Source organism: Gorilla gorilla, chromosome 17, assembly GCF_029281585.2.
Source record: "Gorilla gorilla gorilla isolate KB3781 chromosome 17, NHGRI_mGorGor1-v2.1_pri, whole genome shotgun sequence".
In the NCBI taxonomy this organism is placed as follows: Eukaryota; Metazoa; Chordata; class Mammalia; order Primates; family Hominidae; genus Gorilla; species Gorilla gorilla.
The window spans coordinates 78861683-78876793 of NC_073241.2; the positions used below are offsets into that span (position 1 = coordinate 78861683).

The window sequence follows — 15111 nt, forward strand, 5'->3', positions numbered from 1 at the left end:
TTGCTCTTGTTCCCCAGGCTGGAGGGCAATGGTGTGATCTCTGCTCACTGCAACCTCCACTTCCAGGTTCAAGTGATTCTCCTGCTTCAGCCTCCCAAGTAGCAGGGACTACAGGTGCTCACCACCATGTGCAGTTAATTTTTTGTATTTTTAGTAGAGATGGGGTTTCTCCGTTTTGGCCAGGCTAGTCTCGAACTCCTGTCCTCAGGTGATCCACCCACCTTGGCCTCCCAAAATGCTGGGATTACAAGTGTGAGCCACTGTGCCCAGCTGGATGATAGCATTTCTTAAGGCTGCTGGTGCCAATGAGGCAGGGTTGGGGTTGGCTTTGCCAAATTTTTCGTAAGATCCCAGAAATTATTTGGGCCAGAAAATCCAAATTGTATGCCTAACTTTGTAACCAACTGTCTCTATGACCCTGAGCAGATTACCTCACCCCTATGGACCTTTGGGTCATAATCTTTAATTGAAGGGATTAGACTAGAATGAGGTTGTCAAACATCTTCTTAAAGCATCAGCTAGTAAATGTTTTAGGTTTTGTGGGCCGTATTGCCTCTGTTCCAACTCTGCTGATGTAGCATGAAAGTAGCCATGACAATATATAAACAAATGAGGGTGACTGTTCCAAGAAAACTTTATTTACAAAAACAGGTGGCCAGCAGGCATGGTGTGGTGCACCTGTAGTCCCACCTATTTGGGAGGCTGAGGCAGGAGGACTGCTTGGGCCCGGGTGAGGATCACTTGAGCCCAGGAGTTTGAGGCCAGCCCAGGCAACATAATGAGACACTGCCTATAAAACAAAAACAAAACAAAGCAAAGAAAAAAAAAAAAGAGGTAGCAAACCTGCAAGCCATATTTTGCTGAGCCCTGCGTGAGATGATGTTTAGGATCTGATCCATTTGCAGCATTCTGTGGCTGTATAGCCCTATTAGGAGGTAGTGACTCCTGCTGCACAGCTGGTCTGCATCACCCTACTTAGCGCTTATTATATGGGCGTTCTTGCTCTTTATTGCTTTATGTGTATTCGTGCTGTCTTCCCATCAAGAGAGTGAACAGTTAGGCAGCATGAATGGCCTTAAATTCTTCTACATCTTAATGGGAACCTAGCACCTTGCTGGACATTCATGAAGCATTACAGAGGCCGGGTGCAGTGGCTCACATCTGTAATCCCAGCACTTTAGGAGGTGAAGGTGGGAAGATTGCTTGAGCCCAGGAGTTCAAGACCAGCCTGGGCAATGTGGTGAAACCCCGTATCTACGAAAACTACAAAAATTAGCCAGGTGTGGTGGTCATGTGCCTGTCGTCCCAGATACTGGGGAGGCTGAGGTGAGAGGATCACCTGAATCTCGGAAGTTGAGGCTGCTGTAAGCGGGGTGTCATGATTGTCCCACTGCACTCTAACCTGGGCAAGAGTGAGAGCTTGTCTCAAAACAAATAAACAAGCAAAAGAATTACATGAAAATACTAACAGCAACAATAAACAGCTATCACTGTTGAGGAGTACAGTATTTATTATTTGAGTGTCTAATCTTCAAGAAGGGCTCATCCTGCATGATTTTTATCTCTCCCACCCCCAGCAATCACAGAGGTGGTAAAATGTGAGCATGAGCGAGCCGTCCACCTCTTTGTTGACTCTCTGGTGAATCAGGACAAGCCGAGTTTTGCCTTCCAGTGCACTGACTCCAATCGCTTCAAAAAGGGGATCTGTCTGAGCTGCCGCAAGAACCGTTGTAATAGCATTGGCTACAATGCCAAGAAAATGAGGAACAAGAGGAACAGCAAAATGTACCTAAAAACCCGGGCAGGCATGCCTTTCAGAGGTAACCTTCAGTCCCTGGAGTGTCCCTGAGGAAGGCCCTTAATACCTCCTTCTTAATACCATGCTGCAGAGCAGGGCACGTCCTAGCCCAGGAGAAGTGGCCAGCACAATCCAATCAAATCGTTGCAAATCAGATTACACTGTGCATGTCCTAGGAAAGGGAATCTTTACAAAATAAACAGTGTGGACCCCTTTTGTGATATGGCTATCAGTCCATGATCACAATATCAATATCTTAAATTTCTATCTTGCATTTAACTTTCAAAGCTGTTTCATATTTGTTTTCTCATTTGATCATCACAAGAAACCTGAGGCAGATGAACAGGGGACCAAAATGACATGTTACATTTTTATAATGTGCTGTAAAATCACAAGGTTTTCTGGGTACTGTGGCTATTATTTTACATATGAGGAAGTTGAGGCTCAGAGAGGTTAATACCTTGGTCCTTAATCCAGGGGCACGTAGTTAGAAAGTAGCTAAGTGAAAATCCTCAAAAGATCTAACTCCCAAGTGCAGGGCTCCTTCCATACTGCAGTGGCCTCTTATGGCATTGGACAGAACAAGAGCAGATGGGGGCTGCAGGCTGGGCTCAACCAAAAGAACACCAGCCCTAAAATCTCTGTGCTGGTGACTCAGTTTGGGTCAGGGGTCTCCTGTGATGACAAGCAAGGGTTACAAGCATCTTTATTCTGCTGTCGCTGCAGTTTACCATTATCAGATGAAAATCCATGTCTTCAGTTACAAGAACATGGGAGAAATTGAGCCCACCTTTTACGTCACCCTTTATGGCACTAATGCAGATTCCCAGACTCTGCCACTGGAAATGTAAGTCATCCATTTCCCTTGCTGTGTTCGGGACAGAGAACAGGTTGGTTTGAGAATGAGAGAGCACAAGGGAGCGTGTGAACGAGTACAGCACGCAGGAGAGTGCAGTCCGATTGCTCAGGGAGGAGCCAGGTGGTCTAGCTGGCCTCTGCAGTCCTCTCTCCCGCTGCACCTTCTCTACCAAGCCCTGACTCAGCGTTTCGGGGAGAAAAGTTCCTGGGATGAATCGGCATCATGAGAAGCTGCTGGGTCAGCAGCTGGATCAGCTGGGCAGAAACTGCTGTTTCATTCCAGGCAATGCCTGAGGATGCTTCAGGCAATCTGTAACTCATAAACGTCATCCCTGGACCTTTCCTAATGATGTGGCTATGGGAGGGGTGCATAGCGATCTGTATATGTTTGTTGAGTATCCACCAGGGACAAAGCATCATGCCAAGTAATGTTGGGATTGTGATAAAACATCATCAAAGTAGCTCACTTCTCAGGGCTCACAGTCTAGCTGGGAGACCAGGTTTGTACACGCGCATGCACACTTACACACAGGTAGGGCAAGGCAGATGAGGCCAAGCCAAATGAGAGGGACAGACAGGAAGTGGCTAGGAGTCTAGGGGAGACAGATGCCTGTCTGTGGGATGGATGAGGTCTGTGGGAGGAGCTGGTTTTCCCCAGCATCTGATTTTCAGAGCATCATTAACTCTTTTCTTCAGAGGTTCTAAGGCTGAGCGGAACAGCGCACTTGAGTGGGGATGTGACTTCTTTGTGTTTTCTTATTGTGTTCTTTCTTGGTTCTGTCTTTTCAGGAAGTAGCATAAGTGGGGTGGAGGGGGTGCCCAGGAATCGTTTTGATAAGAAGCTGGGGTGCTGAGGGCAAAGTTAGTTTGGCCCATGTGGAGTACACCTGAGCTTCCATCTTGGTCCTGTTGGTAGGAAGTAGAGGGATAGAGGTGGGGAAATCACTCACACTGTCTCTCTCCTGTCTGTGTGGGGTTGTTACTGCCACTGTGTCACCCCATACAGTGTGGCAGTTTTCCAGCTGTTAGGGGAGTGAGATCAGCTTCTCTCCCACTTGTAGAGTGGAGCGGATCGAGCAGAATGCCACCAACACCTTCCTGGTCTACACCGAGGAGGACTTGGGAGACCTCTTGAAGATTCAGCTCACCTGGGAGGGGGCCTCTCAGTCTTGGTACAACCTGTGGAAGGAGTTTCGCAGCTACCTGTCTCAACCCCGCAACCCCGGACGGGAGCTGAATATCAGGCGCATCCGGGTGAAGTCTGGGGAAACCCAGCGGAAGTAAGTGCCTCCTGCTCCTTCTTCTGCCTGGTGTAGGTGGGGAACAGAAGGCTGTGCCTGTGACATTTCCTTTCCTTTGCTGCATCCACCCTCAATCCTTCCCTCCAGCATGCAGGTAAAACTTCAAACACCTTTGCAAGGACAAGTGACTTCCAGATCAAGGCTTCTATCAAAACTGTTACGCATCTCATGCCCTGAACATGGGCCCTCAGGGAGAGGGGTGGGCCAGTGGAGGCAGGAATTCAGCCCTGGCTCTGTTTGCCAGGCCTTGTGTCAGCCTGGAGGAGGGGGACTTCTCCTGGACCGGGCTTTTTAGGAGTGCTGCCTTGTCGATGTGTTTACTGTGGGGTCCATGCAGACAAAAGGCTTTGCTTGCTTCTGAGCAAAGCAGACTGGAGTATCACTTCCAGAGAGCCCCCATGGATGAGATCTGTGGGAGGAGCTGGTTTTCCCCAGCATCTGATTTTCAGAGCATTATTCTCTCTCCTTCAGAGGTTCTAAGTCAAGGATGTGGGGCTGTGGTCCTAACTGCAAGTAACAGAGAATCCTCTGTGCCACACTAGCTGGCAGTTTCCCATTTCTTTTAACCCCAAGCCTAGCATAAAAGATCCAGATCTTTCTATCAGCTCCTAACACCGTGCCTTGACTCCCTGAGCAGGCTTTTTTCTAAACAGAAGCCAGGGAAGCCTGCGAGACCTTTGTCAAGAGGGGAGAGTTTCCTTAACCAAGTCCTTCAGCTGACCTCTAGAGAGGTCACTGCCAGCCTTAGCATGGGAGGAGGCAGCTGCTTCCCTCTTTGTCCCTCCTCTGGCATTTTCTCCATTCTAATTCCTGCCATGTCTGGTTTACATTCGTCATCTAAGACACAGCTTGGCAGCAGAGGGAAGTGAAGTGGAGGCTTGGAGCCCTCAGCTGAATGATTCTAGTCTAGAAACCTGTGAACTGGGAGTGCTGGCCTGTGGTCTAGACTGTGTATGTTTTTACTTCTCTGGGCCCTTGCAGGTACAAACTATACCTATGGATGTGAGAGCAGAAAGATGATCATTTATAAATAAAATATTTCAAAGAAAATAAACACCTATTAAATCACCATTGAGACTCACAAATGTAAATAGTTTTCCATTTGGGTTTAGATATCAGATTTTTAAAAAGTAAAACATTATAGATACAGTTGAAGCCCCTGTGTCCTTCTCTGCTCTACCCTCCTTCTTTCAAACCAAATATAACTAATATTTCAATATTAACAAATGTTAGTGTGTTTCCTTCCATCATGTTTTTATACCCTTTGTACTTACTCTTTTTTTTGAGACTGAGTCTCTCACTTTCATCCAGGCTGGAGTGCAGTGGCACAATCTTGGCTCACTGCAAACTCCGCCTCCCCGATTCAAGTGATTCTCCTGACTCAGCCTTCTGAGTAGCTGGGATTACAGGTGTGTGCCACCATGCCCAGCTAATTTTTGTATTTTTATTAGAGACAGGGTTTCGCCATGTTGGCCAGGCTGGTTTCAAACTCCTGATCTCAGGTGATCTGCCTGCCTCAGCCTCCCAAAGTGCTGAGATTACAGGTGTGAGCCACCATGCCCGGCCGCCTTAGTACTTCTGTTTGTGTACATAAACAATGTATAGAATTGTTTTGGATGCTTCTGAATTTTACATGAGTGGACATAATATTTTACAATTTGATTTTTTCATTCTAATATTGTTTGTGAAATTTATCCAAAACATAAAGATCTAATCTATTCTTGTTTAACTCCTGTATGTAAATCACCATTGCACAAATAGTTTTGCCATTGTTCTGCGGAATAGTTGAGTTGTTGTTGCTTTTTTGTAGTTACAAATGGTGCTGAGATGAACATCCTCTGCATTTTCCTTGTGCACATGTGTGTAAGGGCTGTTTCTCAGCATGTGTTCTAAAAAGTGGAATTGCTGGGTTGTAGTATAAGCATTCTCCAGCTTAAACAGATATTGTTAAATCTGTCTCCAAAGTGGTTGAACTAATTTTCCATCTTAACTATGGATGAAGAGTTCCCTTTTCCCTCCTTTTCACCCAGGTCTAGTGGGACATTCTTGTCATTTTGTTAGGTGTGAATGGGCCCCCTGCTGTTGTTTGAATTTGCATTTCCTGATTGTGCGTGAGATAGGTCATGTTTTTATATGTGTATAAACATATAGGTCCTAAGGTCCTTAGGGCTTCCTGGGAAAGGTTCTTAAGCTCTTCTGAATGGGGCTTTTGTCCTGCCTCAGCTCCAGGGTCAGGTGCCCCACACCCTTAAGGATTACGTGGTCACGCTAATCACACGCCCCTGAGGCTGCGTGGGGCAGCCATAAGTTACATGGAAATGGTTATTAGGCCCTGATTGTTTCTTGTGGTCTTGGCTGTCCATTTGCTGAATCTTTGGTTTTGACTTGCAGCTGAGTTGCAGTTGCTCTTGTCAATGGATATTTACAGAGCACTGGACTAGAGGTACTTTGAATCACTCCGTTCAAGTTTATGGAGAAGTCAACCACAGAAATCAGCAAGCAGTTTCACATAGGGCATAACGTTTTAAAATAAAACATTTTTTAAAACTCCATGTTGCAAGAAGTAGCAACACTAACAAAAGCAATATTTATATAAGGACATACTTTGTAACCAGTTGAAAGGCCAAGGGAGGGTTAGGTTAATGAGGGCTTAGGCAGTCAGGAAGGCTTCTGAGAGGCTATGGCCTTGAGAGGCAGGTGGCCTTTTGGATAGACAGAGGGAAGCAGGTGGCAGAGGTCTGGCGGAGGCTGCATGAGGCCGAATCATGGAAGCCTCAAAGTGAGACACAGGTTAGAGTCCCTGCAGTAGTGATGGGGAATTCTGAAGGCTTTTGAGTCGGGGCATGGCATGAAAATTTCACCCCTGCCTCCTCACCCATCTGCCTTGAATCTAGAAAGCACAGCTGGATTCCCCCTAAAGTTCTGCCTACATCAGTGGTTTCTTTTCCCTCCTAGACTGACATTTTGTGCAGAAGACCCTGAGAACACCAGCATATCCCCAGGCCGGGAGCTCTGGTTTCGCAAGTGTCGGGATGGCTGGAGGATGAAAAACGAAACCAGGTAACCAGGACTTTCTCACACGTTCCACCCAGGACACGTTGACATGATGATCTCCTAGAATGTGCTGGAGATGGATCTGGGTGCCAGGGACATAGCATGAACAAAACAGATAAAAATCTCTTCCTTTAAGAAGTTGGGCCGGGCGTGGTGGCTCAAGCCTGTAATCCCAGCACTTTGGGAGGCCAAGGCAGGCATATCACCTGAGGTCAGGAGTTTGAGACCAGTCTGGCTAACATAGTGAAACCCCATCTCTACTAAAAAAAAAAAAAAAGAATACCGGGCATGGTGGTGTGTGCCTGTAATCCCAGCTACTTGGGAGGTTGAGGCAGGAAAATCACTTGAACCTGAGAGGTGGAGGCTGCAGTGAGCTGAGACCGCAATGTTGCACTCCAGCCTAGGTGACAAGAATGAAGCTCTGTCTCAAAAAGAAAGAAAGGGCCAGGCGTGGAGGCTCACGCCTGTAATCCCAGCACTTTGGGAGGCTGAGGCAGGCAGATCACGAGGTCAGGAGATCGACACCATCCTGGCTAACACAGTGAAACCTCATCTCTCTAAAAATATAAAAAATTAGACGGGCATGGTGGCGGGTGCCTGTAGTCCCAGCTACTTGGGAGGCTGAGGCAGGAGAATGGTATGAACCTGGGAGGAAGAGCTTGCAGTGAGCTGAGATTGCACCACTGCACTCCAGCCTGGGTGACAGAGTGAGACTCCGTCTCAAAAAAAAAAAAAAAAAAGAAAGAAGCTGACCTTCTGCTAGGAGATAAAGAAGCAAGTGAAATACTGTAGATAGGATGTTGGAAGTGTTAATGTCTCTTCTGCTGTTTGTCCTGCCTCAACCTGTAGGGGTTCATTGCACATGACCCTACTGGCATGAGATCTTCTCTGTAACTAAGTCCCCAGGTTGGTGCCCATGCCTGCCATCTTTGAAGTATCTTTTTTTTTTTCCTTTGAGACATGGTCTTACTCTGTTACCCAGGCTGGAGTGCAGTGGCATGATCCTGGCTCACTGCAGCCTCTACCTCCCCAGGCTTGGGTTATCCTTCCGCTTTTGCCTCCTGTATAGCTGAGACCACAGGCACATGCCACCATGCTGAGCTAATTTGTGTATTTTTTTGCAGAGACGGGGTTTCACCATGTTGCCCAGTCTGGTCTTGAACTCCATGGCTCAAGTGATCCGCCTGCCTTGGCCTCCCAGAGTGCTGGGATTACAGGTGTGAGCCACTGTGCCTGGCCCCTGCCATCTTTGATTGACATCTTCTCTGTAATAACTAGAGCTGTAGGAAGGTGCCTAAGGGCTCCTAGCTTCCTTCTGGCCACCAGGTCAGGTTTGGGAGTGGGGTGGGAGATAAAGAGAAGCACAAAGCATGTTCTCCTTTCTTAGGTTTTCTAGAATGCAGGTGAGTGTGGGCCTAATTCTCCCACACACTTTTTTTTTTTTGAGACAAAGTCTCGCTCTATCGCTCAGGCTGGAGTGCAGTGGAGTGATCTTGGCTTACTACAACCTCCGCCTCCTGGGTCCAAGTGATTCTCCTTCCTCAACCTCCCGAGTAGCTGGGATTACAGGTGCCTGCTACCACACCTGGCTAATTTTTGTATTTTTAGTAGAGATGGGTTTTCGCCATTTTGGCCAAGTTACCATGTTGGCCAAGTTGGTCTCAAACTCTTGATCTCAAGTGATCTGCCCACCTTGGCCTCCAAAAGTGCTGGCATTACAGGTTTGAGCCATGGTGCCCAACCCCAATCCTTCCCCTTTTTGGGAAACAGAAATGCCCATGTGTGTGGAGCTAAGTGAGACAGAGGGGTTGTCATGCTTCACTATCCCCTTGTCCCATGCTGCAATCCGTTATTTCAGATGTGAGGAAGGCCCATCTTGTGGTGTGAGGCAGTGGGCTCATCCTGGGAAACAGCCACACGCCCTCTAAGCCAAAACACCTGCTGAGGAGGAAGGAGACTGTCTCCTCACACCATGCCTGTCGCCACCCTTTGCTCTAACTAGGGTACTAGATAATAATACTTCTGTGGTACACCTAGCACTTAGGTTGGGCCCAGCCTGCACCCAGGGACTTACATAATGATGTTTATCATCAACCCCACTAGGCAGGGGTTTTTATCCCTGTGTACAGATGAGGAACCGAGGCTCAGGGAGATGAAGTTTCTCTCCCAAGGCCCTCAGCAATGGCAGAGGGAGTTGAAGCAGGTCGGTCTACCCCAAAGCCTGTGTTGTTGAGCACTGAGGCTCCAAGTGCTCAGATGAATCACCTCGCGTCTGTCTGGGTATCAATTATCAGGCAGCTGTGCCTGTGCTCCAGGGTCCCCTGTGATTAACCATTTGCCACCCCCAAGGCTGCGCTGCATTCCAGCTGCTCTGTCTCCTGGTTGGGAGCTCAACACAACCACAAGCACCATCATCACAGGACTCGTGCCATCTAATTAAGGGACTCGGTCTAGCGTAGGCTCGTATGATTTTCTACTACTATAATGATTGTAAATCTTTATGTATTTAAATGTATACATTTCAAAGTGTTTCCACATATATTAACTTCATTGATCCTCCAGACAACCATGTAGATTGGACACACCCAGGAAAGATGACTAAGGAAGGCTATTCTTTTTTTATTGAGACAGGGTCTTGCTCTGTCACCCAGGCTGGAGTACAGTCGCATGATCACAGCTCATTGCAGCCTCGACCTCCCTGGGCTCAGATGATCTTCCTACCTCAGCCTCCTGAGTAGCTTGGATTACAGGAATGTGCCACTATGCCTGGCTGATTTTTGTATTTTTTGTAGAGATGAGGTTTCACCATGTTGCCCAGGCTGGTCTCTATCTCCTGGGCTCAAGTGATCTGCCTGCCTCGGCCTCCCAGTGCTGGGTTTGCAGGCATGAGCCACTGTGTCCAGTCAGGATGGCTATTCTTATGATAAAGGCTAAGATATTTATTCTTCTTTCCCGCTTTGGAATTCATATACCTGAGAACTCTATGACTCTCACTACTAATTTTAGAAAACAAGCTGTCCTCTTCCATTCCCTCAAAAACAATAGGAGTCCAAGTAATAAATGAACACTAGGAAGTCATAGCATCATATGTAACATGTTTAGCATCCTCCTTCCTGACATGGATGCTGTTCACATGTTCACTGATAAGGAGCCTGAGATTCAGAGAGGTTCAGTGGTGTGTTCACGTAGCTGAGACTAGAATCCAGGTCTCCTAACTCTCAGTCTTGCCCCCTTTCTGCCAATACAGTGTCTCTCTTGTATTTCTAGATCAAGGCAAAGAGGACACTTTGATAGTTCTCCCCACACTTGTGTGTCCGTGATTGTGTGTGTGTGTGTGTGTGTGTGTGTGTGTGTATGTTGTGGGTGGATAATATGTAAATGCAAGAACTGTGATGTACTCAACTCAGGGTCCAGAGGGTGCTGCAGTGTGGTGTTTCTCAAAGTGCATCTGTGGCTTGTCAAGTTAGGGAGAGAAGGCAGCACTCGGGACCTTGTCCATTTATTCTGAAAGGAATACATGTAAAATAGTCCCATAGGGGTGTCAGAAAGCTCGGCCTTAAGGTCAAAGAGCACACCCTGAATACAGGTTTGCACATTTGCTGGTGCGTGAGCTAATGAATGCCACTCTCACACGGTTTCTTTCAGTCCCACCGTAGAGCTTCCCTGAGGGTGCCCGGGCAAGTCTTGCCAGCAACGCAGCAAGACTTCCTGCTATCCAAGCCCATGGAGGAAAGTTACTGCTGAGGACCCACCCAATGGAAGGATTCTTCTCAGCCTTGACCCTGGAGCACTGGGAACAACTGGTCTCCTGTGATGGCTGGGACTCCTTGCGGGAGGGGACTGCGCTGCTATAGCTCTTGCTGCCTCTCTTGAATAGCTCTAACTCCAAACCTCTGTCCACACCTCCAGAGCACCAAGTCCAGATTTGTGTGTAAGCAGCTGGGTGCCCGGGGCCTCTCGTACACACTGGATTGGTTTCTCAGTTGCTGGGCGAGCCTGTACTCTGCCTGACAAGGAACGCTGGCTCCGGAGAGGCCCTGTGTAGAAGGCTGTCAGCTGCTCAGCCTGCTTTGAGCCTCAGTGAGAAGTCCTTCCGACAGGAGCTGACTCATGTCAGGATGGCAGGCCTGGTATCTTGCTCGGGCCCTGGCTGTTGGGGTTCTCATGGGTTGCACTGACCATACTGCTTACGTCTTAGCCATTCCGTCCTGCTCCCCAGCTCGCTCTCTGAAGCACACATCATTGGCTTTCCTATTTTTCTGTTCATTTTTTAATTGAGCAAATGTCTATTGAACACTTAAAATTAATTAGAATGTGGCAATGGACATATTACTGAGCCTCTCCATTTGGAACCCAGTGGAGTTGGGATTTCTAGACCCTCTTTCTGTTTGGATGGTGTATGTGTATATGCATGGGGAAAGGCACCTGGGGCCTGGGAGAGGCTATAGGATATAAGCATCAGGGACCCTGAGGCTTTAAGTGGTTTCTATTTCTTCTTAGTTATTATGTGCCACCTTCTTAGTTATTATGTGCCACCTCCCCTATGAGTGACATGTTTGATCACTAGCAGAATAGCAAGCAGAGTATCATTCATGCTGGGGCCAGAATGATGGCCGGTTGCCAGATATAACTGCTTTGGAGCAAATCTCTTCTGTTTAGGGAGATAGAAGTTATGACATATGTAATACACATCTGTGTACACAGAAACCGGCACCTGCCAGACAGAGCTGGTTCTAAGATTTAATACAGTGCTTTTTTTCCTCTTTGAAATATTTTACTTTAATACCAGTGCCTTTTCTTGTTGAACTTCTTGGAAAAGCCACAAATTCTAGATCTTGATTTGAATTAATACAATATCTGAGACACTTATACTTTTCAAAAGATTTGTGTATGCATTACCTAATTAGAGTAGGGGGAGAAGGGCAACTATTATTATCCCTATTTTACAAAACTGAGGCTTAGTGAGGTTCAGCCACATGCCTAGACTTATATACTAGTTAGTGGTGCAGCCAGGGAGAGGACTCAGATTTCCTGGAGGCAAAGTCTATCTCTGAAACTCCATGAAGACTTTTGCAGCCAGTTCCCACCAATATGCCCCAGACGTGAGACAAACAAGGACTTTTTTTTTTTTATAGAGCCATCCATAAAATCCTAAGCCCTTTTATTAATGTATAACCAGGAGAACATCTGTGCCAACGGTTGGACTTTTTATGGCTGAGATTTGGGAGGAAGTGTGACACCAAGCAAGAGAGGAAGAATGATTTTCTTTGTACTTAGGTTTTCTAAGGACATTGTTTTAATCTGTATCGTGCCAAAGTTGTATCGCTGTTAAACTTCTGAAGACATAACCAGTTGAGTCTTAATTCAAGATATGTTCTCAAGCCAATTGTGTGCTTCTTTTGTTTCCGTGATTGCTTTCTAGCCAAAGTGAAGCTTGTACAGGTTGAGTATCCCTTATCCAAAATGCTTGGAACCAGAAGTGTTTCAAATTTTAGATTATTTTCAGATTTTGGAATATTTGCATATACATAATGAGATATTTTGGAAATAGGACCCGAGCCTAAACACAAAATTCATTGATGTGTCAGTTACACCTTATCCACATAGCCTAAGGGTAATTTTATACAATATTTTAAATAGTTGTGTACATGAAGCATGGTTTGTGGTAACTTATGTGAGGGGTTTTCCCATTTGTTGTCTTGTTGGTGCTCAAAAAGTTTTGGATTTTGGAGCATTTCGGATTTTGGATTTTTGGATTAGGGTTGCTCAACCCATATTATTGGCTGTACATCCTGGTCACTTCTGACTTCTGTTTTTACTAATGGAAGCTTTGCGAATTGAATTCTCAGTGGGTTGTATATTTATACACCTGGCTTGAAGCCTTAATTGTATATAATGATGCTTTTTAAAAAATGCTATTTGGAAGACTATTTATTTCTCATGTATATAATGTATAAAAACAAATATATGGTTAGTGTTTACCTAAGGTTAACCAATTTCAAGATTAAAATTTTTAAATAGTAAAATAATAAAAAATTATAAAGTTCTTAATGGTCTGGCAACTCAATTTTTTTTTTTTTTTTTTGAGACAGAGCCTCTCTCTGTCACCCAGGCTGGAGTGCAGTGGCAATCTTGGCTCACTACAACCTCTGCCTCCTGGGCTCAGGTGGTCCTCCCACCTCAGCCTCCTGAGTAGCTGGGATTACAGAGATGCGTCACCATGTCCGGCTAATTTTTGTATTTTTAGTAGAGATGGGGTTTCGCCATGTTGGCCAGGCTGGTCAGGCTGGGTTCGAACTCCTGGCCTCAAGTGATCCGCCTGCCTCAGTATCTGAAAGTTCTGGGATTATAGGTGTGAGCCACCATGCCTGGCCAATTCTTAAAGTTTGAAAGAATATAGCTGCCGCAACCTAGAGTCTGACAAAAAGTTACTCTAATATAAGGCATATTCTTTATTTGACACTCATCGTTAGCAGAAGTGGACAGCAATTCACTAAAGAACCAGAACAAGAACATCATTTCACTGAAGACGAGAAGAAAAATTATTTCAATTGTAGCAGCTTGAAGGCCTGAAGGTGGATGTTAGGAAGAACAGGGAGCATGGCTGGACACTGGGGAGCATTAGTGAGATTATTAGGTTTGGTTGAATTGGAACTAGATATCAGTGACTTAGACCAGAGGGAAGCTGATTTCTCTATTGGTTAAAGTCCCAGCTGGTAGTAAAGTTCTATTCTACAGGCCAAGAGGGCTGCAGGTTCTTAGTTTTTCACTGTGCCATTCATGGGGTATTCCTCACATCCCCACAGCCCAGGGGTTCCCTACCAGCCAATGGAAAGCCAGAAAAGGGAAGGGATGAACAGTCTCCTCTTAAAGACATGACTGAGAAGTTGCCTACATTCTATTGGCCAGAAATAAATCCATGGTCACATGACAGGCTGGGAAATACAGTCTTTATTTAGGGTGCCCATGGGCCATGCTGAAGATCCAATTACTATTTATTTAAAATTGACATATAATAATTGTACATATTTGTAGGGAAAATAGTGATGTTTCGATACATACAAGGTATAGTGATCATGTTGGAATAATTAGCATACCCATCCTTTCAAACATGTATCATTTCTTTGTGTTGGGAACATTCAATATCCTCCTACTAGTTACTTGAAACCATATTTTATTAACTCTAGTTTTACCCTTCAGTGGTATAGGACACTAGAATTTATTCCTCCTGTCTAGCTGTAATCTTGTTTGTTTTGTTTGGTGTTTTTTGTTTTTTTGTTTTTTTTTGAGATGGAGTCTTGCTCTGTAGCCCAGGCTGGAGTGCAGTGGCACGATCTTGGCCCACTGCAACCTCCGCCTCCTGGGTTCAAGTGATTCTCCTGCCTCAGCCTCCCAAGTAGCTGGGATTACAGGCATGCACCACCACACCCAGCTAATTTTTGTATTTTTAGTAGAGACAAGGTTTCACCATGTTGGACAGGCTGGTCTTGAACTCCTGACCTCAAGTGATCCACCTACCTCAGCCTTCCAAACTGTCGGGATTACCGGTGTGAGCCACCGGGCCCAGCCACTAGCTGTAATTTTGTATCTTTTAACAATTCCGTCTCTATTTCCCCTTTCCCCCTACCAATTACTATTTATTAAAAGGGAAATTGGATCTTGCCATCCGTTTATCAGGAATTAATTTTTCTCTGCTAAAGCCAGCGAGATAGACCAGAGTACCCTTTAAATGATTAAATCCTGTAGTCAATTTTTAGTAATCTTAAATTGATCTATGACTATGAAGTATAATGCATTACATCAGTTTGACTTTATTTCTGGTCTTAAGTGTGAAAACATTTCTAAATGACAAGGAAGCTCTTTATAAAGGGCTTTAGTGATGGTGGAAACTCCACTGTCCATCTCTACCAGGACATTCTGAAACTAGGCTTGATAATGGCTGTAGGGAGTTGGGTTAGACAATAAGAGGTAAGTTCTTAACTTGGTTCAGATGTCAGAGGAAAGCAGAAAATGGTGTCTCTGGCATACTAAAGAAAATTGTTGAAATTTCCCAAAGGAAGAGTCATAGCCTGGTTGACTTCAAGTGCCTTGTTTGGCTTG

General features: G+C 45.7%; 1 protein-coding gene across 3 annotated transcripts in view; it reads left to right on the forward strand.

Annotated features, from left to right (window-relative positions):
• Positions 1-12392, forward strand: part of LIPG (lipase G, endothelial type) — a 28296-nt gene extending 15904 nt beyond the window's left edge. For all 3 annotated transcript variants that reach the window (XM_019013737.4, XM_031003816.3, XM_055368024.2), the window contains 5 exons: positions 1578-1820; positions 2525-2645; positions 3718-3936; positions 6913-7017; positions 10657-12392. In XM_019013737.4, coding sequence (XP_018869282.2) covers positions 1578-1820; positions 2525-2645; positions 3718-3936; positions 6913-7017; positions 10657-10678 — 710 coding nt within the window. In that variant the 3' untranslated portion in view covers positions 10679-12392. The remainder of the gene's footprint in view (positions 1-1577; positions 1821-2524; positions 2646-3717; positions 3937-6912; positions 7018-10656) is intronic.
• The last annotated feature ends 2719 nt before the right edge of the window (positions 12393-15111 follow it).